General features: G+C 54.8%; 1 protein-coding gene, 1 long non-coding RNA gene and 1 other non-coding gene across 3 annotated transcripts; 2 read left to right on the top strand and 1 right to left on the bottom strand.

Annotated features, from left to right (window-relative positions):
- The first annotated feature begins 509 nt into the window (after positions 1-509).
- TMEM179B (transmembrane protein 179B) lies at positions 510-5746 on the top strand. Its single transcript, XM_073352094.2, has 5 exons — positions 510-640; positions 3108-3295; positions 3386-3520; positions 3799-3877; positions 4460-5746. Exons 1-5 carry the CDS (start codon positions 545-547, stop codon positions 4616-4618), a joined length of 657 nt encoding a protein of 218 aa, XP_073208195.1. The 5' UTR covers positions 510-544; the 3' UTR covers positions 4619-5746.
- An 8368-nt stretch (positions 5747-14114) lies between these two features.
- On the top strand, positions 14115-24225 carry LOC144930722 (uncharacterized). The gene is made up of 3 exons (XR_013636042.1): positions 14115-14312; positions 18967-22318; positions 24164-24225. It is a non-coding gene; the product is annotated as an uncharacterized LOC144930722 (long non-coding RNA).
- Positions 21387-21577, bottom strand: LOC140915404 (U2 spliceosomal RNA). The gene has a single exon (XR_012160146.1). It is a non-coding gene; the product is annotated as a U2 spliceosomal RNA (small nuclear RNA).
- Positions 24226-25143: the final 918 nt, after the last annotated feature.

Here is a 25143-nt window from a genome sequence, read left to right as displayed (position 1 = left end):
CAGAGGAAGAATAATTGCGGGGGAGCCTTTCCAGAGGCTCTCACACGGAATGGTTTACATGTGGGCAGCATGTGCTTGGGATTAGGCCTCTTGAGCTGATCTAGGATGCCTGCTGCCCAGAGGCCGGAGCCCCTTGTGCTTGGCAGGGGCAGGTGTGGAAATCAGTGGTGCTCCAAGCCCTCCAGCTGCGTGGTAAGGCCTGAGGCTGTGGGTAACCCGTTCTAGGTTGCCTGTGCTGTACAGCGCCTGGCGCAATGTGGGGTGAGAGGCTCCATGCTGTGCACACCAGAGGGGTGGAGTTGTGTGTTAGCCCAGCACACAGCGGCGGGGGCAGGTGTTGCTGGGAGCAGGGGTCTCTCTCGCGGTACTAACTAGGGGCGGGTGAAGGGACAGGCTCATTTCAGCACAGAAATGGAGGGGGGGGGACACAACACGTGAGCAGGCCTCCAGCAGGCGTCCCGCTGGAGCCTCCCCAGGCTGCCGGGGGCGGATCTCCCAGGGGGCGGGGATTGGGACTTCGGGCCCTGGACTGGCCGAGGGGAACATGGCGGTGTCCGCGCTGCAGCTGGGGGAACTGGCCCTGTATGGAGCTGCCTTCCTCTGCGGGGTCGTCTGCGCCTCGGCCCTGACTGTCACCCAGGTACCTGCCCGGGGGGGGCCCGGTCTGTCCGGGAAGGGGCGCGCGCGCGAGGGGGAAGCAGGGGCTGGGTGAAAGCTCCCCCGGTGGAAAAAGGCAAGGGAAACACCCGGCCCCAGTGTGCACCCTGGCCATGGCTGTGGTGTCTCCGTGTCCACAAGCCGTAGCAGCGCCCCCCACTAGTCTCACTGCCCCCAAAACACCCGCAATCTGCAGCATCCCCAGCCATTACACCCAGCGGCTTCTCTCCTGCCGCCCCTGCCCCTTGGTTCTATCCCACCACCTCCACCGCTTTAAACTGTCCATCCCTGGACAGCCAGTGGCCCCTAACTAGCTGCACGGGGTGCCGAGCGGGGCAGGGGGTAATTAAAAAGGCCCTGGGAAGACTCATCACTACCTGCCAGGTGGTGCGGGAAGCGTTTGCCTGTCATGTGAGCTGCACAGCCCTGGAGCTAATGTGAGTCAGCTGAGGCCCCTGAAGAGGCAGGAAAGCTCCAGCAGTTAGTTTCCTTCCTGCCCCGCCTACATACACACACCCCTCCCTGTGCACAGACAGGCCCCACCTTCCCATCTGGGGCACTGGGTCCTGTGTCTCCCAGGACATAGACACTGGTTTCCCACTGCTGTTCTTCTCCCTCCCGTTCAGCCCCAGAGAGGCCATTACTGTATTTTCCATTTGGCTGCACCTATCCGGCTCCACATCCACACAGGAAGTCATCAGTCCTGGCCCTAAGAGCTTCGAAGGCAAGTGACAGAGCCAAGCTGTGAGGCTCTCAGGCCTGGTCTCCACGGAGGATCGGAGCAAATTCTCCCCCGGCAGCGCTCAGGGGCTTGGGAGGAGCTAGCCAGACTGGGTACTGCCAATTGAACCTAGACCTGCTTCAGGCAGGGTTAAAGAACTTGATGGTAAAATGCCCCAGCTCTCTGCTCCCAGCATGGCTACTGCAGAGAGGAAGGGCAGGCAGATGGCCCAGCTAGCGCGAGACTTGGTCACACACCTTGCTCCGCCACCAGCCTCCTATGTGACCTGTGAGTTACTTATGTCTCCTCCAACGGCTCCGTAGTGTGTCCCCGAGTTGGAATGGGCAGAGGGAGGAAGTGCCGAGACAGAAGTGCCTCTGCAAAACTGTAGCAAACTGAGACAAAGTAGGACTATTTTGTAATATTTCTATGAGTCCTGTCTGCCTCAGTTTCTCCAGTGTACTGCACTGTTCCCCAGTGGGGATAGAAAGGGAACGTTTGCTCTCAGCTCAGGCTAGGAGATGTGGGTGTTGGCTAGCTGCCTGGGGCTTGGGCCCCCATATCAATAGAGCATTTGAGAAGACAATGGCAAATCCAATCACCTGGACATTGGTGCCTAGCAACCAAAGACCTCAAGGGACAGGGATTTCCACACCTCCGGCGGCAGGGAGGCAGAGCAACCTTCCCCAGAAGGAGAATAAGGGAGCGGGAAGGTGTGAAGACTGGAAGATAAGAGTGGGCTGCTGGAAGGAGTCAGGAGCCTGACCAAGCAGATCAAATGCAGTGACAGACAGCTTGCACCAAGGGGTTGACTCCAGCTTGGCTGGGCTCTGGACTAACCCGAATGGACTGTGCTCTAACCTTCAGGTCTCTGTGCTACCCAAAGGGCTTCCTATGCTGTGTGTCAGTGAACGAATAAACCTGACTGTTGTGATGCTGTTTGGTGTCACTACAGATGCTTGGCAAGGTGCACTAATCCCTGAGGAGTGGACAAGTCTATATCAGGGACTCACTCAACAGAGCTTATGGTGTGAAGCTGGAGGCCCAGAGGTCCAGTCAAAGGAGGAGGTGAAGCTGCATGGCTTATCCTGGAGGAAGGGAGACCCTTAGGGGGTCTGACACACTGAAGGGGCTCCTCCTAGAGACTTCCAAAGCAGGGGGCTTAGCATGATCCTGTGGCTCAGTGACAGGCTGAAACCACTTTCACACAGGGGTTTGGGAAGGACAGACAAGTTCTCCCACAATACACCACAAACCAGTTTCTAGAGCAGCTTCAGGTGCTAAGGGCCTTGGGACACACCCCAGAAATCCTAGCGCAAAACACACACAGCTGCAGCGCCAGCATGGAAATAGGCTGTGTATGGCACGTGTGGGGCTGGGCAAATGTGTGACTGCAGGTGTGCCAGCCAGATGACAGGTACACCATATGCCTTGGGTTTCTGGCCCAGATCCTCAAAAGTATTTAAGCAACTCCCTTCCCATGGGAGTGAGGTGCCTAAATACCTTTGGAGAGCTGGGCCTCAGATCCCCAAGGGGCATACAGGCATCTTAAAGACAGATGCTGGTGGAGTCCCGCCCTCTTCCCCCCTGCCAATCTTGGTCAGGGACTAGGCACGGCCTCAATGCCTTGCTATAAAACAATGGAGATGCTGCCGAATGGAAGTGTCCATGTCCCCTGTGCTGTGGAATCTCCCCCCCATGAAGGCTGTCTCTGTTTTCTTGTTCCCAGGGGGAGTTTGGTGGCCAGTGTATCCTCTATGGGTCTGTAGACAAGAATATTTCGGCCCTCGCTCTGTCTCACTTCAGTAACATCTCCCTCTGTTACTTCGTCGCCGCCATCTCCATCCTCATCGCTGTGTACTGCTTCGCAGTGCTGCTTTATGGCATCTACAGCTGCTGCATGGACGAGAGGCGGTGGTGAGCAGAGGGCACATATGGGGGTGGGGAGTTAGAGCCAGTCAGTCCCACCGCCTGGTCCCACTGATCTCTTCCCCCATCCCATTCCAGGGATCACACCTGGCTCACTGTGAACCTGGCAGTCTCTGCTGTGATCCTCTTCTTCCTGCTGGTCTCGGCCTGCATCCTCCGGGTTGGGATGGACACTCTGTGCTCATCCATCCTCCAAACCAAACTTGTGAAAAGGTAGGTGGGCTTCTCTCTCTCAGGGGAGGACCTCACTCCCAATGTCCAGAGGGACTCCCTGACCCAGCAGGATCGCATCATAGAATATCAGGGTTGGAAGGGACCTCAGGAGGTCATCTAGTCCAACCCCCTGCTCAATACTTTCCCAGCAGCCACAGGCTCTGACTTGGTGCAAAGGTCCAGCACAGAGGGGCGGGGGGGGATCGATTCCTGTGGGATTTCTCCTCCTCTAGTTCTCCAGCTAATCTGTGCTCTGTCCTCTCTGAACTCCACTCTAGCTGCCAAGAGGCCCAGCATGTAAAGTGGTCCCCACAGTATAATGCAGTGAGGTTCTACGACAATCTCTACAGTGCTGAGGTGAGAATTAACTCTGGGGCGGGGGGTGGCAGCTGATGGGGGCGGGGGGAACAGCAGAACTCCTGCCCCCAAGATTTTCAAGGAGGGCTGTGTAAATGTGGAAGCACAGCAGCACCAACACAGCTTGAGCGGCTTGTGAGAGCCATTATTCTCAAGCCCCTGGTTTGGGCCCCGTCCCATTAGAGGAGATCATGGGGGCAGGGAAGAAGGTGGGCTGCATCCAATTAACAGCCAGTCCCTTTACAATTAGTGTGAGGAAATTCCGCTTGCTGCAGTGCAGTCAGCCTGGGGGACTCCAGGCAGCCGGGTTTAGTATCTTGGCAGCCCCTGGTGTTTGTAGTCGAACACCCTCGTGCTTTGGGGAAGGAGGGAATCCCACCCCACGTGGGCCAGGAGTGGTACAGCCAGGTGTTTGCTGATGAAGGAGCAGGCAGGACAGACAGCTGGACAAGCCAATGGTCTGTCCACCTCTTCCTGGGGCGGGGGCTTTGGAGGAAGAGTCTGAGGGAGACAGCAGGGAGGGCGATACACAGCCGTGCTTCACCAACCCCCTGCTGCATGCGATTCTCCCCACTCCGACAGGCGGCCGCCTGGGTGAATTTCTTCTTCTGGTGTCTGCTGCTGGTCCTCTTGCTCGTGCAGCGCAGGCAGGAAGCCCCGTTCCAGCTCCTGCAGCGCAACGACCCCGAGTGGAGCTCCGAGACAGACGCCATCTTTGGTGCCCGGCCACAGAGGCCGTGAGGAGACCGGGAGGGACAAGCAGCCTCAGTTTGGGCAAGGGGGGAGTGTGTGTGTGTGTGTGTGTGTGAGAGAGAGAGGAGCATACGAGGGGGGAAGAGAAGAGGGCTGGAAGCGTTTCCCACCCCCCACCCCCAGTGCCTTTCCTCTGGCTTCAAGGGTGCTCTGCTTGTCGTCCTTTGGCCGTTCTGGTTCTTGATAGTGAAGGAAGCCAATGATCCTGGCTGTCTGTCGTGATCCCACTCACAGTCCCAACCTCCACTACATGTCTCCTCCCACCTCCACCCCTACAGAGGGCGTGGGCCAGGGCTAGGGTTCACCTCGCACACAGGCACCCTATGGGGGGGCGGGGGGTTCTGGATATGAGAGGATCTCAGCACAGACATGAGCTGTGCAGTGCTCCTTGATGTCCCCACCGGAACCCACTGTCGACACTGCAGCTTTCATAATCCTTGGATCTGGGGGACACCGGCAGCCACATCCAATCCCCACTCCCCCGAAGCTCTCTGATGTCATTGTGATGGGCTTTATGTAAGACCATGCAGTGCATCTGCCTTAGATACCAGAGATACTGGGAGTGCATGAGCCCATCCCAGCTGGGCATGTGTAATCACAGAACTAGGTCAGTGGAGGCAGAGCATTTCTTCTTGGGGAGTGGGGAAAGGAGGGCTTGGAGCGGGCCCCTGCCTGGATGGGAGAGAGAAGCCCCAGCAGCGCCACCGTGACACTAGTTACAGGATGTGGGGCCAGGGGAAGCCCCTGAAACCCAAGCGCCAGGGGAAGCCCTTGAAACACAAGCGCCAACGGGTGGGTGTCTGATTGTCCAAAGCTGGTTGCCATACCCTCTCAGTGAGAGGGCACCTCATTTCAGGAGCCAAAGAGAAAATGCCAGCTGCCTAAGTGCAGCAATCCTGCTGGGCCATCAAGTGCCTTTCACAGGGTGTATGAAGACCAGAGCAAGAGGGAAGGGCCCATTCATGCCTAAATGCCTCTGCAGACCCCCTCCTGCTCAGGGGTCGGGATCATCTCCCACTAAACCTTGCACCATTATGGTATGTGGAACTGGGCCCGTTTCTTGTGCCTTTTCATTTTGTACTAAACCTTGTTATTAAAAGGATGATTTTCACCAGATCAGCTTGTGCAGAGGCCATTTCGTCTTCCCGGAACGCTCCCCCTCCCTCCCCACCCCTCCTGCCTCAGGGAATAGCAAGTGGGGGGCTAGACCCTCTCCCTCATTTTAAATACTAAGAAGCCCTTCCATTGCAGGCTCTGATTTCCTCAAGCTTCACCCCGAAAGTAGGGCTAAGCCAAGCCTGCATGTGGCTGGGAGATGCTGTGCTAGGACACATTGGAAAGGGTTCAGGAAAGAGCCACCAGAATCATGTGAGGTCTGGAAAACCTGCCATACAGTAAGAGACCAGAGAAGCTCAAGCCGTGTAGCTTAATGAACAGAAGGTTAAGAGTTGACTGTAAAGTCACCGTCTATAAGTATCTACATGGCAAGAGGATTTCTGATGGGAGAGGGCTCTTTGCTCTCACAGACAAAGGCAGAACGAGATCCAATGGTTGGAAGCTACAGCTGGAGAAATTCAGGCTGGAAAAAGTGCAGATTTTTTAGGGGGTAATTAGCCGTCAGAACAACTGACCTAGGAATTCGATGGATCCACCATCACCTGGAGTGTTTACATCGCATCTGGGTGTCTCTCTCTACAATTTGTGCTCTAGCCCAGCCAGAAGTGATGGGCCAGATGTAAAAAACCACTGGTGAAATGCTCTGGCCCATGTTACGCAGGAGATCAGACTGTATGAGCAGAATGGTCAATTCTGGCCTTGGAATCTCTGAATTCCTGTCAAATGTCCACACGGTGCACAAATCAGCCACAGATCTGCAGCTCCTGACAAGCTATGGCTGGCTCTGGCTGAACTGTGGCTCTGTTAGAGGCATCCCAGTTACCAGCTCTTGGCTGAATTCAGATGACTGCAAGTGGAGGATGGGGAGGAATTAATAAAAGACTCTTTCTTGAAACCAACTGTCCCGTGGAGGAGTCAAGAATGGCAGGGACCAGAGAAAAGTCCCCTGGGCTGCTGGGACTGATAGCTGCCTTACCCACATGTGCTGCGAACATGGAGGTGCAGAACCTGGGAGAGGACCTTTGTTCTTGTTGATCACGGGGATGTTTTGGCAGGTTATAAATTGGGCCTTTTCTCATAGACCTGAGTGGTGAGGAGAAACTTCCCCTGTGAACAGCTTATTCCACAATTGCCCATGCTAAGGCTTCTTGCACCTTCCTGTCAAACAGCTGGTACTGGCCACGGTTGGAGACAGGGAAAGTGGAATTCAGGGACTGATGGTCTGATGGCAGAACGAAACCTTTTTACCATTTTTGGGTAAAGTCAAAATAGCAGCATGGAGGACGGAGACTTGGGAGCCCCCTCCAGGAACCCTCTCTAAAGAATCCAGAGGATGAACTGGTTTCCCTTTCCACCTCACCTCTGTGGCACTCGAAAGCTTGTTTCTCTCACCAACGGAAGTTGAGCCAATAAAAGATGATGTCTCACCCACCTTGTCTGTCTCATATTCTGGGACCAAGACCGCTACAACAACACTGCAAACAACAATGCAGCATTTTATTTTTTGTTGCCCTGCCCCTCCCACAAGAGAAAAAAGACACAGCTCTTTGGAGCATGGGCTCCCTCTCAATGTGTATCTATGCCATGGTTGGCACAATGGCTCTGTAACCTCAATGGGTGTCCCTGGTGTTACTGTGCTGTAAGTAATAGCCACACTCCAACCCCTAATGCTGCTCTTCTACCTCTTTCCTGCCCCAGGCTTGCAGATCTGGAAGCCCTGGTGCTGCAGAGCTCCTTCCCCTCCTGCTGTGCTGCCTGCCCACCCTGAGTCAGGCCATGTCGACACTTACAAGCTTACAGCCGCACAGCTGTACCGATACACCTGCGCCACCGTCCGAGTGTTCGCGTAGCCGCGTTCTGCCGATGGGAGAGAGCTCTCCCGTCGACTCAACGAGCAGCAGTAGCCATGTCGAGTGCGTCTCCCGCTGACAGCGCTGTGCACATGAGCACTTATGCCGGCAAAACGTATGTTTTTTTTCACACCCCTGAGCAACAAAAGTTTTGCCGACAGAAGTGCAAGTGGAGACAGGGCCACGGGGTGCGATGGGGGTGTCCAGATGTAGAAATCTAAAATTAACATATACGCTTAGACCAACGCTGGTCTTTGTCAGCCGCCACAACTGTGAAAATACTTCCCTCCGAGCTAGTGGCCAGGAGCAGCTAATAGGAGTTTTGCGAGGGAGTTCTCCAGAGGACGCAGGAGCGACTACGTGACCTTCGGGTAAGTGTGTTTGTGTTTGTGGTGTGTTCCCTGCTTGACTAATGTATATAGTCTGTGGTCTGTTTGTTTGGGGCATCCGTGTGCTGACCTGAGTCTAGTGGCCTGCTAGGCAAGGCTGAGAGCTTCTTAATGAGGCTTTGATCCCTTAACCCCTTTAGCATCTATCAACTCTTAACTAGGGGGCGGGGCTACTCAGGGAGAACAGGGTTTAAAAATACTGCTCCTAACCGACCGGAGGAGCTAGTGGACAGGAGCAGCTAACAGGAGTTTTGTGAAGGAGTTCTCCAGGTGACAGAGGAGTGACTGTGACCCTTGGGATGAGTTTGTTGTCTGTCGTGTGTGTGTGGAGGGTGCTTGCTGCTTGACTGACATACATAGCTGTGACAGGATCCCCAGGGTGCAACCTGGGACTGTGGGAGCACTATGCCCCCTTTTCTAACTAGCCTGGGTTGTCTCTCACAATGCCTTACTGGTGGCAAGCAGCAAACCCCTCCAGGTGCTGTTACTACTCAGTACAACCGCATGTGGAGCCCCGCACCCAGCTATACTGCATGAATGTTCCCAGAGACACTCATGAATCACACAGAGAAAGGCACCAGCCAGATCCCCCCAGCTCCCAGCACTATACCTCAGGAATATACCATCTTGCACTGCTCAAGACCCTTGAGCAATGCAAGTTTATTACTTGGTTCACCACTTCATCAATGGACATGGCCCAGCCTTTGTGACCTGAGCAGATTTACCAAGCACTTCAGGCAAACTCGCTGGTAAAGATCAACAGTAAAACATCCTCATGATTACAAAAGAGATTGTAAGTGATAGGCAAAAAGTCAGAGTAGTTACCAAAAGAAAATAAAAGATAAGCAAACAGTCTAAACTCTCAACCTATAGACTGGGTGACATCTAGATTAAGCAGTTTTTCTCACTCCACTGGATACTGCAGGTTGGTCACAGTCTTTCATACGCAGGCTTTTCCTCTTAACCTCAGGACAATCTCTTCAGCTCCAGCTTTCTCGTTGCCTTAGCGTAGGTAGGGGAGAAGAGAAAGTGGCCACATGCTTCATCCTATGTTGTGTTTTATACCCTTGGTCCTGTGCTTGGAGAACACAAGTCCTGGCATGTCTGGAGGGCATTGCTGAGTCACAGGCAAGGTAGAGCAATTCCCTGGTGTGGCATTGTGCCAATGAGTCTTTGCATTGTAGCTTCCTTGCTGGACAATGGCTATTGATGATTGTTTGATACCCACCATGATGTTGGTTAGCTCCTTTGTTCTTGTCTCTGGGGTTCTAATATCTGGGCAATTCCCCAGCATATTTTAGCGACAACCAGATAACAGGTGTCAGAGTAGCAGCCGTGTTAATCTGTATTTGCAAAAAGAAAAGGAGTACTTGTGGCACCTTAGAGACTAACAAATTTATCTGAGCATAAGCTTTCGTGAGCTACAGCTCACTTCATCGGATTTGTTAGTCTCTAAGGTGCCACCAGTACTCCTTTTCTTTTTGCGAACAGATAACGCAAATCTCCTAATTTCATATGCACTAATGATATACTTATTTAGATAGAACAATGGCTTTCAGCAGATCATAACCTTTCCCAGTACCTCATCTGGCATGCTTTAGATGAAATATCACAATTATATATACATGATGAATATAGGGGTTACAGGGCACTCCCCCCGAGATATTGTGACATTCTATAGTGTGCTCTGTCTGGTTGGGGCACCGTGTGCTGAGCCTAGGAACCTGCTAGGCAAGGCTGAGAGCTTCTTAACCAGGCTTGGACCCCCAAGCCCTTTAGCGCTCATCACCCCTTAACGAGGGGGGGCGGGGCTACTCAGGGAGAACAGGGCTTTAAAAAAACCGGTTCCTGAGCAACCAGAGGAGCTAGTGATCAGAAGCAGCTCATAGGGGAGTTTTGTTGGGGGGGGGGGGGGGAGATGCACTTAATTAACGTTTTTTAAACTTAAGGCAATAAACAGCCTGATAAAAACAACAATAAAGGAAACAGCTGCAGGAGTAAAAAGAGAATGCAGCAGAAGTCCAGACACAGAGTAGGGGCTGTCCAGTTTATTGCACTGAATGCAGCACGTATGATTATCTGCTCAATGGGTGGGTGGCGTATGATGTGCATTCAGTGCAAGGAGCTCCTGGCCCTCAAAAGAGACCGTGTATGGGCTTTGGAGGCCAGAGTGGCTGACCTGGAGGAGGTAAGGGAGACAGAGAGGTACATAGATGAGACATTCCGGGACACAGTAGAATGCTGTCACCCCCAGTCTGACAGCCCCTGTGCTGTTGAGGCGGATGAAAGTCTCAGGGAAGGAGAACATCCAACTGGAGCAGAGGGAAATGATCCCATAGTTGGGACCCTCCTCCCAGATGATGTCATGGTATCCTGTCATACAGGTGACTGAGCCCGGGCTACCCGCCCTCTGAGCCCCCCCCCCCCCCCCCCGGCCAGGTGGCTGAGCCCCGGGCTACCCGCCCTCTCAGCCCCCCCCCCCCCGGCCAGGTGGCTGAGCCGGGCTACCCGCCCTCTGAGCCCCCCCCCCCCCCCCCCGGCCAGGTGGCTGAGCCCGGGCTACCCGCCCTCTGAGCCCCCCCCCCCCCCGGCCAGGTGGCTGAGCCCGGGCTACCTGCCCTCTGAGCCCTCCCCCCCCGGCCAGGTGGCTGAGCCCGGGCTACCCGCCCTCTGAGCTCCCCCCCCCCCGGCCAGGTGGCTGAGCCCGGGCTACCCGCCCTCTGAGCCCCCCCCTCCCCGGCCAGGTGGCTGAGCCCGGGCTAACCCGCCCTCTGAGCCCCCCCCTCCCCGGCCAGGTGGCTGAGCCCGGGCTACCCGCCCTCTGAGCCCTCCCCCCCCCCGGCCAGGTGGCTGAGCCCGGGCTACCCGCCCTCTCAGCCCCCCCCTCCCCGGCCAGGTGGCTGAGCCCGGGCTACCCGCCCTCTCAGCCCCCCCCCCCGGCCAGGTGGCTGAGCCCGGGCTACCCGCCCTCTCAGCCCCCCCCCCCCCCCGGCCAGGTGGCTGAGACCCGGGCTACCCGCCCTCTCAGCCCCCCCCCCCCCGGCCAGGTGGCTGAGCCCGGCTACCCGCCCCTCTCAGCCCCCCCCCCCCCCCCCCGGCCAGGTGGCTGAGCCCGGGCTACCCGCCCTCTCAGCCCCCCCCCCCCCCCGGCCAGGTGGCTGAGCCCGGGCCTACCCGCCCTCTGAGCCCCCCCCCCCCCCGGGCCAGGTGGCTGAGCCCGGGCTACCCGCCCTCTGAGCCCCCCCCCCCCCCCCGGCCAGGTGGCTGAGCCCGGGCTACCCGCCCTCTGAGCCCCCCCCCCCCCCGGCCAGGTGGCTGAGCCCGGGCTACCCGCCCCTCTGAGCCCCCCCCCCGGCCAGGTGGCTGAGCCCAGGCTACCCGCCCTCTGAGCCCCCCCCCCGGCCAGGTGGCTGAGCCCGGGCTACCCGCCCTCTCAGCCCCTCCCCCCCCCGGCCAGGTGGCTGAGCCCGGGCTACCCGCCCTCTGAGCCCCCCCCCCCCCCCCCGGCCAGGTGGCTGAGCCCGGGCTACCCGCCCTCTGAGCCCCCCCCCCCCCCCCGGCCAGGTGGCTGAGCCCGGGCTACCCGCCCTCTGAGCCCCTCCCCCCCCGGCCAGGTGGCTGAGCCCGGGCTACCCGCCCTCTGAGCCCCCCCCCGGCCAGGTGGCTGAGCCCGGGCTACCCGCCCTCTGAGCCCCCCCCCCCCCCCCGGCCAGGTGGCTGAGCCCGGGCTACCCGCCCTCTGAGCCCCCCCCCGGCCAGGTGGCTGAGCCCGGGCTACCCGCCCTCTGAGCCCCCCCCCCGGCCAGGTGGCTGAGCCCGGGCTACCCGCCCTCTGAGCCCCTCCCTCCCCCGGCCAGGTGGCTGAGCCCGGGCTACCCGCCCTCTGAGCCCCCCCCCCCCCCCCGGAACCTCTAGATATTTCAACCAGGTCCTTGCTGCTATTGACAACACCTGGCAGAAGGGGGCCCTTAGTAATTGGTCTCTATGGAACGATCACAGGACTTCAAGGGAGTACGTATGACTGTTTTCTATCATTTAATTAAAACTAGAGCTTTCATTTGGGCCTAATTCTGTTAAATAGATTGAATAGTTATATAGTTAATTTTCCTTCTGCCACCACCAAAGCTCTCATTAAAGCCATGGGGAGCCTGAAATGCAAAAGTATCATGGGCCTGAATGCCCTGTGACTTCAAAGTTAGTTTTATGCTGAGGGGCTCTCATAGGCAAAAACTCAAAATTGCGGTCAAGTCGAGTTATTTGTCTGGTTTTCTGTTTCTAGACAGAACAGTAGAAAATGGTGACTATTTGCAGGACCAATTTGATGTAATTTATTTTTAAATTGCGACTTTGGCTTTTTTACAGAAATAGCAGCAAACTGCTCTTCTGCTAACTCTTGTCAAAGGTTCTAGTTTTGCTTGGTCAGGTTAGTTCAGTTCAGTGGTTTTGTCCTGGTGTAACTCCAGTGTCCAATTTAATGCATTTGTCCAGTTGATTCTTTTCTGGAGTGTACATTGTCCCAGACTCTTAAACAAGCAGTTTTTAATAGTGAAATGCAGCCTGGAAATAATGTCCAGATACACCTTGAACTTGAACTTGGAGTTGCTTGAAATACCTGCTGGCTTGGAACCTTTGAGCTTGCAGTCGCTTGATAATACCAATGGAACTGATGAACAGTGTGGAAGGGGAGAGCTCAGGAAATGTTCCTGTCTGCCCAACCATCAGTGCCACTATCCAAAGTATTACTTCCAAAGTACCTGCAGCTTTACGATCCCAGCTGTGGGCTCTGCACCATTGTGCCCAGAGGCCCTGTTCCCTCCCTGCCTGGATGGTTATTCTCTGGCTGCATTAATTGTGTTCCAGTAGGGTGTGGAGCTCTGTGGGGCAGTGACCGCAGTTGCCCCAGACAGGGCAGAGCCCAGGTGGCGGTGCTGGCCCAAGGAAGAGGAAACCCTCCTGCATGGAGAAAGAAGCCAGGATGTTCTGAGCCCCTTGGCTGAAGGCTGGACAGTGCAGGACAGGATGCTGCATGGCAGCGGAGGGAGACTGGACTCTGGGTGAGAGATAGTATGGGGGAAAATAAACAGTGAATGGGGGCCTCTTGTCCTATGCAAGGATCTCTTACGTTGACCCTAGGGAGAGGTCTCTTCCCCCATCCCATAGATGGATTCTCACCCACCCCAGTCCCACTATTCCTGTGCACTTGCCGATGACCTTGCTCAGAATCCTCTATGACAGTATAGGTGGGCCTGAAGCATCCATGCTTTCCCCTAGAGAGGGATTCTCAGCCCTCCCCAGTCCCTACGCACGAGTACCTGTAGAGTCCCCCTGCTTCCCCGCAGAGGGAGGGTGGGGTCCTTAGTTTTTCCGAGCTACAGGATCACCCTGCATAGAGCCCCCTGGTGCCCACCAATATCCCCTGCGCAGCCCCCGAAACAGGGGTCTCTATAGTCCCTTTGCTGCCACCGGCTGGCCACCTGGCGGGAGAAGCGCACGCGCAGTAAGTTCCCGCAGCCCCTTCACAGGCGCGACCCCGGCGATATCCCCTCCCCCTTGTCGAGCCAGAGGCCTGCTGAGCGCCTATTGGTCCGGGCGGCGGAGGGGCGGAGCAGAACACACCAGTCGCGAACGCGGCCGTGCGTTTAGAAGCAGGGTGAGGCGGGTGCGAGTGGGCCTCCTGCGGGGCTCGCTACGCCCCGTTCGCAGCGAGGGGAGAGGCGCGCTGGGAGGGGTCAGACCAATTGATGCGCTCCCCGGGGTACCCCCCTCTGAGCTCCCCCCCGCCAGGTGGCTGAGCCCGGGCTACCCGCCCTCTGACCCCGCCCCCCGCCAGGTGGCTGAGCCCGGGCTACCCGCCCTCTGACCCCGCCCCCCGCCAGGTGGCTGAGCCCGGGCTACCCGCCCTCTGACCCCGCCCCTCCCCGGCCAGGTGGCTGAGCCCGGGCTACCCGCCCTCTGACCCCGCCCCTCCCCGGCCAGGTGGCTGAGCCCGGGCTACCCGCCCTCTCAGCCCCCCCCCCCGGCCAGGTGGCTGAGCCCGGGCTACCCGCCCTCTGACCCCGCCCCCCCCCGGCCAGGTGGCTGAGCCCGGGCTACCCGCCCTCTGACCCCGCCCCTCCCCGGCCAGGTGGCTGAGCCCGGGCTACCCGCCCTGTGAGGAGGCCCCGCTTCCCCAGTGGGCGCCGGCGCTCTGGCTGACCAGACCCCTCTGTCTCCGGCGAGAGACACGCTCTGCGCTGCGGGGACAGAGCCTGGCCACAGGGTCCCGGCCTGGGGCTCGGTCCCGGGGGAGCCGCTTTGGCCGTTGGAATTCTCCCTTCGGAGCAGGAGGTAGGTGAGGTCCCAGCTGCCATTGGACCAACTTCCCGGGGGGAGACACGCGGTGGAGCGCGCGCCTCTCGCTCCCTGCCGCCCGGACCTGCCCGTGCCGGGGGGGGGACAATGGCAAAGTTTGGCTCGCAGACTCTTCTCCCCCCCCACCCCAGCGGAAAGCAGCGGCCTCCCAGCTGTTGCTCCTACGTGGGGGGCGCAGCTCGGAGGCGCCGGCTGCTGGGGGGGGGGGCGAGCATGTGGCCGAGCGGTGCCAGCAAACCCTGGCAGAAATCTGGGGGGGGGGGCACCTGACCGTAACTCGTCCCCCATCACCTCTGCTGGCATCGCTCGGGGAGGTGGATGAAGGGCAGCGGCGGGAGAGCCGCCCCTGCCGCCCCGCTGAGTGGCCAGGCTGAAGTGCTGCCGCGGGGCAGCTGCAGCGGCTCCGTGTCGAGATCGGAGAGGCCGGACCTGACTCCGGTGTGACTTGAGGGGCTCAGAATTCGCTCTGTTTCCCTTCCGATGTGAAGGCGAATAAGGAAGGAAACCCTGTTACCTGATCACAGCTCCTGGGTTGTCTGTGATCCTGGGACTGCCCTAAGGAATCCAGGTAAACCGCAATCGGTCGAGGTACTTATCCGGCCCCCGCCGCCGCAGTCTCTGTGCACCTCGTGATTCTATCGCTGCACTGCTTGTGAGGTGGGGAAGTGTTGTTCTTCCTTGATAGGGGCCCTGGGAAATTAAATGACGAGCCCAGGGTCACCTAGGGAACTTGGCCCAGATTCTTAAAGGTATTTAGGCACTTAACTCGCATTGAAATCAGTGGGAGTTAAGCATCTAAACACCTTTGAGGTCCGATCTGGGCCTCTGTGGTTGAGTTAGGAATAGAACCAATGACTTCCCAGGCTCAGTTCAGTACCCTACCTACTAGACCTTCCTTTTCTCCCACTTGAAATGAAGCCAGCAGTTACACCGGGCCTCCCCGGGGGCTAACTTTTATACATGTGCATGTTTTTTCAGTCGCACATGGATCATGGGTGTGATTTAAATCCACAGCCAAGACCTGTCCTGCTTAACTACAGGCATAAACTACCCAAGGAGATAGGTCCCAGTTCCTCCTTGTATTGGTGGTGTCCTGGAAATGAGCTGATCTGTCCCTGCTACCTCTACTTTCTGGCTGTTGTGGCCTCCCAAGAGCTGGTGGGGAAAGGGGAGGCGCCTGGGGTATTATTTAAGTTGGGATTCTCCCTATGGGGATGAGGTAATTCAGTCTTTGGCAGCAGGGGAGTAGCGGCAGGAGCTCTGAAAGACGACGATCCTGGTGAGTGCCCACAGAGATGTGTGGAAAGGGGACTATTCTGGCTGTAGTTGGTGGGACCTGTCTATTGTTTGTTAAGCTCCTGTGTCTGTCTCATTTATGGCTAATTTTAGCCCTTCCCTTTGGGTGATTTAGGTTTCCTTTTTGGGGGGAGGGGCGGACAGAGAGAAGTGTGCCAAGAATAAATGGTTAGTGCCAACAGTGTATTTCGCATTGGCAAAAGTAAACAAGAGTAGGGCCAGGTGCACGCTACAGACTTACATCGGCATAACTGCGTTGCTCAGGGATGTGAAAAATCCGCTGCAGCCGTGGCACCAACAGGCGCTCAGCGTAGCTGCTGTTTGTCTGCAGGAGAGAGCTCTCCCGCAGACCCAGCAATTCCACCCCCAAGGAGCAGCAGCAGCAGCAGCTCCTGCACACACCCCGCTGTTCACACGGGCGCTTTTCATAGTTAAACTTCTGTTTTTCCTGAGCGTTGGTGGGGTTTTTTTGTTTTTGTTTTGTTAACACCCCAGAAAGACAAGTTCCAGAGTAGACAAAGCCTCGGAGTTTCACTGCTTGCTAAGTACAAGGTGGAATAGATTGTTTAGCGTAGTTAGCACATTTCAAGGGCCCCTTCAAGGTGAAGTGGCCTGTTAACACTCCTCCCGTCACAGGAAAGAAAGTAAAGGGGCGGAGGAGAAAGCAGTTGGGGGAGGCTGTTAGTGGTTTACAGATTGTAGTAAATAAACCATCAACCCAGTATCTTTGTTCGGTCCAGGATTTTTAGTGTCTGGCAAAGTTATGAATTTCAACTCCCAGGCCCGTCTTTTTGAAAATGTTGTGCAGGTTTCCTTTGAGGATGAGGGCTGATAGATCACATACAAGAGTGATTGTTCTGTGAGAAGTGCTCACCCACAGATGATGTGGTGGTCTTGTCCTTTCATTTTCCTGTTAATTTGTGAGCATAGTGATTCTCTGGTTTCACCCACATAGTTGTTGTTGGGGCATTTAGTGCACTGGATGAGGTAAACCACATGTTGTGATTGGAATTGGCATGTGTAGGACCCATGGATCTTGAAAGGTGTGTTGTGGAGTGTGTTGATCATTGTAGCAGTGGAGATGTGTCTGCAGGTTTTGCGTCTGGTGCTGCTGTGAGTTGGTGTGTCCTGGTCTGTGGGGAGCTTGCTTCTGATGATGAGCTTGGAGAGATTAGGGGTTGTTTTGAAGGCCAGAAGTGGGGGTTCAGGAAAGATTTCTTTCAGGATGGTGTTTCTATCAAGTATGGGTTTTAGTTGTTTGTTACCCCATATGGGTTGCAGTGTAGGGTGTAGTAGGTGACCACTAGGGGTGTGCGGTCGGTGGGGGTTTTATTTCTGTATTGAAGCACGTTTCCTTGGTGTATCTGGGTGGCCCATTCCATGATGCGATGTACTTCTGTGGTGGGGTGTCCCCCTTTGGCGAAGGCGGTTTTGCGTGTGTTAAGGTGCCTGTCCCGGACTGTCTCCTCAGAGCATATTCTGTGGTATCTGAGTGCCTGCCAGTAGACAACAGATTGCTTGGTGTGTTCTGGGGTGATTTCCGGATCTGTGAAGATAGGTGTGGTGGTCCGTGGGTTTCCTCTCTGTAGTTGTCTGTAGGGTTCCGAGCGTTGGCAAACACTGTCCTCTGTGTGTACTTGCTTGTCCAAAGGGGAGTGGGTGGGGTGGCACCAGTGGGTTTCGGAGTTCAGAGAGAAAAGGAGTTCTTGTGGCCCCTTAGAGACTAACCAATTTATTTGAGCATGAGCTTTCGTGAGTGAGCTGTAGCTCACGAAAGCTCATGCTCAAATAAATTGGTTAGTCTCTAAGGGGCCACAAGTACTCCTTTTCTTTTTGCGAATACAGCCTAACACGGCTGTTACTCTGAAAGGAGTTCAGAGAATATCCGGTGTGTGGGGCTCTTGGCACCTTGCAGGATCAAGGCCTTTGAGTGTATTTGTAATGTAAGGAGAGTGTTCTTGTTGGTCAGAGGGACATTTCTGCAGGTTATCAAATGGAACACACTTCTGTGTAGACCTGAGTAATGGGGTTGGGGGGAGGGGGAGAAACTTACCTGTGGGCAACTTATTCCACCGTTGCCCATTCTGGGGCTTCTCCCACCTTTCTGTCGACAGCTGGTACTGGCCACAGTTGGAGACAGGGCTAGTGGAATTGCAGGGAACTCCTTTGTATTGTTTTTGTGTAAAGTCAAAGAAGCAGCTTGGAGGAAAGGGACCTGAGAGCCCTCTGTGGCTATTCGGCTGCAGAGAAGCCAGTGGACTGACTGGTTTCACTTCTCAGAAGTTATTAGCAGGTAGCAAGGAATGTTTGAAAGCCACTCAACTGCATGCAAAGCTCAATAAAGACTCTTCTAGTTGTTCTCTGAACCTAAGTGGGAGTGGGACCACATGTTTGGGTTTCAGAGGGGTTGTTCTGTTTAGGGGACAACTGAACTATTTTGTTCTTAGGTAAAAGATCAGTGACTGGTGGGTGCCGGTGCCCTGCGTAACTATACAGGAAGATCACCACAGCATTCCCTCCCATCCCCCCCAAGTGCAGAAGGTGTTACTCACCTAATTTTTCTAACCTGGAAAAGTCTGATATCTAGTTTTATGTCCCCCTGCCCCGCTCAAAGGAGCCGGGGGAACAGACTAAGGTCTGTGGAGCAAAGGCTGCTTCTCAAGCTATGTCTGTGCTGTGCCTGACACAATGGATCCGTAACCTCAACTGGGTTCCCAGGTGCTACTGTCCTAGTAATATTAATACTACTACTAATAAAGGCTCCAACCCCGTAACTCTGCTCGCCTACCTCTTTCCTGCCTGTAGTCTTTGTTGTAGAACTTGAATCCTTGGTGCCACGGAGCTCCTTGGCCCCCACTGACTCTGGGAGGGGAAGATGCAGAAATCTAAAATTAACATATGCGCTTGGAACAATGCTGGTCTTTCAGACTCTGCAAGTGTGAGAATACTTCCCTTATCAATAGTGCTTTTCAACCAGTCATCTGGTATCAGTCCGGCTCCGTGAGATGGAACAGGATCTAGCTCCTGTCTTTGGTACTTAGTGGATCCCCATTACAATAGTATTTGAGCCCCTCGCAATCTGCAGGGCCTGGCTGTTGTTCCCTCTTTACAGGTGGGGAACTGAGGCACAGGGAAGCGAAGCGACTTACCGAAGGTAACAAAGGGAGTCTGTGGTGGAGCAGGGAACTGCACCCAGATCTCCTAAATCACAGGCTGGTGCCCCACCGCAGCTCTGCATCTTACAAAGAGAGACACCACACCCTAAGCCAACACACAGCTCAATTTTTTTTCCCTCTTTTTCTCTCCTCCCCCGCCCCCCGTTCCTCACTGGTAGTTTCCCGGAGGGGACGTACGCCGTTCCTGGAGGTACCGCAGTACCAGGTCGATGTGTGGCGTGGATGGAGCAAGCTCCTATTCCGTCTCCCTGGCAGAGCAGAGCTCAGTACATCCGGAAAGGTGCATATTTTGCACAATGCCATGTGTTCCAGTTGTTTGTTCCTATCTCCTGAATCTACCACCCTGTGACTTTCTGTGGCGCATGCAGGAGAAGATCCCCATAACAGAAAAGAGAAGTCAGGTTCCGTTTCCACTGCCTTATCGTGTGATGTGCTGGAGAGCTGCTTATCCCTGTTCCTGCGCGGCATGCGCTCTGAATATAAATCTGTCACTGGGGAAATTAGAATCCAAAGAGCTTCTGAGGGGCAGGTCTGCTGTAGCTCTGTGAAGAAGAGACCGAGACTGTTAAGACTCTGGGGGTTCCCAGTTTGATATTTAAGTATTGGAAAATGTGCCATTTATTGGGGAGGGGCTGTCATCTCAAAGGTTCCTTTGCCTTTCCCTCCCTTCCTTTCGCTGCCTCTCAGACTAGGTAAAGCTGCAACAATAGATTCCTACATTTTAAGGGCAGCAGGGACAATGGGATCATTTGATCTGACCGCCTGTGTAACGCAGGCCATAGAATTTCATCCATTTTCCCCTGTACGGAGCCAAGTAACGTGTTGGACTACGTTGGCATGCAGGCCTGATGGCTGGAGAGAGGGAGAATACAACACTGCCCTCAGCAGTTTCTTCCAGTGGGGCACCAGTGAACATGCCAAAGCTATCAACTCCGTCACTTGGGAGCCCTGCAGCTTTAGGTGCTTGTCTGCATGGGAATAGTTCCTGCCATGGCCATAGCAGAATAGCTTTGGAAGCGGAGTAGTCATTTTTGGGAATAAAGTTGTTTTTATTTGGAACGGTGTCCGGGGGTTATACTGGAAGAGCTACAGCGCAGTGCTTACTCTGCTTCTAGGAGGCCAGTCAATTCCCCCATGTAGACAAGCCTTTAGACTGCAGGTTTTGTGGGTCCCAACAGCCAGCTCTGCTCAGTCTCCAGAGCTCACTTCATTTTGGCAGCTTTCTCTTTCTCCCTCCCTCCCCCGTTGGGGCGATGGAGCTCTGGCGCCACCTGCTGGTCCTGATTTCAAAGCTGGAGGGGGAAACAACTCTCGAGCCCCTGAGCCCTGGTCTACGGTTCCAGCCTATGTTGCTATAAAATGCATTGCCTGAGCGACGCATTATATCGACCTAGCCCCCCGCTCACCCCCCCCCCCCCCGTGTAGACTGGTTTCTACTAGGGAGAGCGCTACCGCTTCTCTGGGAGGGGAAGCACCTATGCTGACGGGAGAAGCTCTTTCAGTGGCACAGGTAGCCTCTCCACTAAATGCTTCAGGGGCCCAGCTGCAGCGCTGTAAGTGTGAGCACCTGCCTGGGATAAATCAATTGCCACAAACCAGCCTTTCCCAGAAGAAACAACGAGGAGTCCTTGTGGCACCTTAGAGACGAAAACATTTATTTGGGCTCACTTCATCAGATGCAAGGAGTGAAAAATACAGTAGGCGGGTATAAATATACAGCCCATGAAAAGATGGGGGGGTGGGGGGGAGTCAGGGCTAACGAGGCCAATTCCCAACAGTTGACAAGCAGGTGTGAATATCAACAGAGGGGAAATTACTTCTTGTAGTGACCCAGCCCCTCCCAGTCTTTATTCAGGCCTAATTTGATGGTGTCAAGTTTGCAAATTAATTCCGGCGCTGCAGTTTCTCGTTGACTCCTCTTTGTTTTGCTGATGCAGACTCACAGGGCTACCCCTCTGAAACCTTTCACAGAAGAGTAACACTGAGCCCTTCACAGCTGTAAAGCACATCACAAACACTGCACTCCTCCGAGAGGAGGTAAATAGTTTAATCTTCGCTCTGCAGAGCCATTTGAAAGGGGCAGCCACCTGAAGTGTCCTGTCCCAAGCCACATCGTAGGAACCAGAAGTTAAATATGAGTGTTTTGAACGTCTGTTACAGAGGATGGGGCCCCTGGGTGCAGTACCACACCTGCTGCCTTCACTTGAGCTTACAAACCGAAACACATAGACCGGGTCTGTTGGGTGGGGAGAAGAATAGGACCTGTCTATATAATCATAATGCAATTTTTTTATATATATATAATATTGAAGGTCACATGTATATAAAGAAGTGTCTCCCTGATAAACCCTTATTCATGCCTCCTCCTGTTGAAAGTACTCACTGCGCAAAGTAGAGTCCCAGCTTTTGAAATAATTCTCTAGTAACACCTCACCTCTCTGGACTCACAAAATTACAACAGAAATTTTGATAAATAAGCCAAGAGACTGAATGCTTGAGAATAAAACTGTTGTGAAGACCGGTTTACAGGGCAGAGTTCAACTGAGTCTGTTTTTCAACCACAATAGTCTCCCCAGGGGGGAGGTGCACCGTTCCTGGAGGTACTGCAATACCAGGTCGATGCGTGGAGTGGATGGAGCAAGCTCCTATTCCATCTCCCTGTTTCAAAAATCCATTTAATATATAGTCCTCAGATAGAGGACGTATCAGATATTAAACTGATAAGAACAGATACTACACTTGATCTTAGCCAAAAGGCCGAGAAGCGATACTTTTTCGTTCAACAATTATGCAGCCCTCCCATTCCTACAGCTCTCTAGATGACGGTGACAGATGCCGCTGAGCGCCACTAACGCCATAGTAATTCTTTGACCACTTCAAATCTAATCCTACTTCCTTTGCCTTAGCGCTCCCTTTTTACCAGTCAAAGCAAACCGCCTCCTGCCTGAAAATTCAGCTTCAAAACGAATAAATTCCTCCAGCTTGTTAGCTGTCGCCTTGTCACTCGTTTCTCTGCCTGAAAGATACTCTCTATTTGCATGAAGCCGGCCCCTTCGCTGCAACGTGCTGACGACATCGGGTTGCTAACCCTATCGTTGCAAGTTTAGACTCGGTGCCCTGCTTGCGCCCCCTGCAGCACACGTGACTCAAGCCATTTTTTTTTTTACATTCATGGTTGATGCAGCAAACCCCGAAATGCCAGAACTGTCAACTGCCAAGCCTAGATGTCCTGGGGCTCAGCCCTGGGAAGCCCTGGCACGAATTAAGCCCTGATATTTACCCTGCTCAAGTGTCTGAGCCTGAACACCCGACGCCAACAAGTCTGTAGTCCCAGCACAGAAGAGAGACAATTTAGCGAAAGAGAGGTTTGTGTCTTGGTGTAAAGGGCACAAGGCAGGATGGGAGGCGCTGCAAGATTATTGCTCTTCGCTCCGCACAGCTGAGGGATGATGGTCATTCTGCAGATAACAGGCAGGCTATTACTGAGGGAGGGTCAGACCGGATCTGTAGGTAAGCCCTCTGTGTCTTTTTGTTCTGTGTTGGAACCATGGGGGCCTCCTCCCTCACTGGGGCTCCCAGGCACTCAAGGAATAAATAAATAAGCAAAACCAGTATTTTAGTACTCCACATAAAAGTAATTGAAACAGAGTTTGGGTTGCATTTCACTGAGGCTACGTCAGTAAAACGTTTGTTGGTCAGGCGTGTGAAAAAAACACCGACCCCCCGACATACGTTTCCCAGACAGAAGCACCGGTGTGGCCAGCGCGGGGGCGGTGGGAGACGCGCGCCCGCCCGCACAGCTAGTGCCGCTCAGTGGAAAGGTCTCGGGGGCACTCGAATCAGGTTGTCATTCTCTTAACCTGCCTCCGCACTTTGCAAACACGGTCGTGTCTGACACGGTGTCACATTAGCTGACGTGCGCAAGAAAGAGAACTTTGGTTTTGTTGCCTGGAAAAAAAATCAAGTCGGCAGCTGATTACCGCACATGCGCAGCAGATGCACCAGGTTAAAAAGCCCTAACCCAAGACAAGCTTGTGGACCGCGTCAACTTTAGGGCGCCAGCCCAATAAACCCACGTGCGGGCAGCGGGCTGAGCGGCGGGCGGCCGGGACCCGGCAGGCAGGAGCCTGCCCTTAAAACTCCTGCCCGCCCCGGCCCGCTCTTTTCCGCCCCCCACCCCAGTCCCCTGCCGCGGCAGGGCGAACAAGCTTGGTCCTGCCGGCTGCTGCGGCAGGGCAGGCAAGCTCCCCTCTTCCCCCCGCGGGCTGGCTTCCCGCCCCGCCTCCCCTCCCTCCAGGCCCCCGATCAGCGGATGGCCCTTGCCAGGGAGGGGGAGCCGCAGCGCGCTCCCTGCTCCGGGGAGGAGGCGGAGAAGAGTCGGGGACTGGGCCTTGGGGAAGGGGGGTTGGAATCAGGGCATACCCCCTCCAGCCCCCTGCCGTGAGCCCTCTGCTCTGACCCCTGCACCCCCCCACGACCCCAGCCCTGACTCCAGCGCCCTGCACACATACCCAGCCCCCCCGTCCTGACTCCTGCACCCTCCTCACATGCCCCCAGCCCCCTGCCCTGACTTCTGCACCCCGCACACAGCCCCAGCGTGCCCTGACTCTTGCACCCCCCACATTTCCACCCCCACCCTGAGCACCAAATGGAAGCTCCTGTACCCCCCCACCACACATTCCCACTTGCACCCCTCGCACCAAATGGGAGCTGCCCAGGTAAGCACTCCACACCCAAACCTCCTGCCCCAACCCTGAGCCCCCTCCCTCATTCTAGCTCCTGGCCAGACCCTACTCCCCAAACCCCCAGCCTCCTCCTTCACCTCCAGCCCTGTCTGTGCTCAGTGCACTCCCACCCTCAGCTCAGTGCAGAGAGAGAGAGGAACAGAATGGGCTAGAACCGGGGAGAAGGTAGGTACCCACTCTGTGCGGGCAGGGCCGGGAGCCCAGACCGGAAGCGGGCTGAGCGGGGCCGACACCTGGGATCCTGGCTGGCAGGAGCCGGCGGACGGAACTCCAGACCGCAGTCCAGCTTGGACTTGCGTGTTTTTGCTTTATTTTGCTTGGTGACTTACTTTGTTCTGTCTGTTATTACTTGAAACCACTTAAATCCTACTTTTTATAATTAATAAAATCACTTTTGTTTATCAATGAACCCTAAATTAAAGTGAGTAAATGAAGACTAGGCACACCACTTCTGAAAGGTTGCCGACCCCTCATCTAGGCCATTGAATTTTAAAGTTACTCACATGCCTAAGCATCTACAAGAAAGAGGGATATTTAAACACCAACATTAGAAAAATGAACCACCAAAAATATGGCCTGGTTTTTTTATTTTTATTTATTTTTTTTACAGAACATTGCTTGGAAGATGGGAAACATTCACAGAATTACAGGTTTCAGAGTAGCAGCCGTGTTAGTCTGTATTCGCAAAAAGAAAAGGAGTACTAGTGGCACCTTAGAGACTAACCAATTTATTTGAGCATAACCTTTGGTGAGCTATATAATTATAATGAGAACTATAGGCCCGCAAATCTTGATTGAGATCGTGCCTGGAGCAGATCAGTCATCAGATGTTGCTTTTAAAAATGCCTTCAGCTGTAATGTCTACAGCTGTTGAACTTCAATCCAGGCACTTTATATATAAAAGCAAAACCTCAAAAAAAGGGAAATCTGGACAAAATCTTCAGAAGTTGGGGATCCAAAAATGAAGGTACTCAAAAATAAGTGGACTCTTGGCGGAATTGCCAACAGTTGAATTCAAAGGGTGAGGAGTTAAATTCTAATGGGCCTTGACCCTGCAATTTGAGTTCAGCTGTTGGCCAATAATATTTCAGGGCAGCTGGGCAATTCTGCCACGTGTCCACTTTTTTTTGGGTACCTTCGTTTTTGGATGACCCACAAAGCTGGAACACATCCTCAATGTCCTTCCCAAACTGCATTTTGATCTGTTAACTCTTACTCCTGGGGCAATTCTGCACCACTGCGCAATGCAGAATTTGCGTAGAAATTAATGTTAGGTGCAAAATTTCCTTCCCCTTCCTCCCCCCAAGAAATGGGCTGCAGAGCCCTCCACTAGGGCGCACGGGACCCAGCAGAGCCCACCTTGCAAATAGAAGTCAGTGCCAGGGGAGGGAACTGCAGGGTTCTGGGCAGCAGAGGAGGGGGTGCGGGTGTCTGGGCTGGGGGGGCCCTGCAGCTGGGCTTTGGTGGGGTGGGGGTTTGAGTATCTGGGCTGGAGGTTGCCCTGCAGTTGGGCTCTGCGGGAAGAGGGTGTGGGTGCATGGCCCCCACGCTGGGCTCTGCTGGGGAGGGTAAAGAGAAACAGAAGCTGGT

The sequence above is a fragment of the Lepidochelys kempii genome, chromosome 7 (genome assembly GCF_965140285.1).
Source record: "Lepidochelys kempii isolate rLepKem1 chromosome 7, rLepKem1.hap1, whole genome shotgun sequence".
NCBI classification, from domain to species: domain Eukaryota; kingdom Metazoa; phylum Chordata; order Testudines; family Cheloniidae; genus Lepidochelys; species Lepidochelys kempii.
The sequence above is the reverse complement of the archived record's forward strand: the minus strand, read 5'-3'. Positions and strand labels throughout refer to the sequence as shown.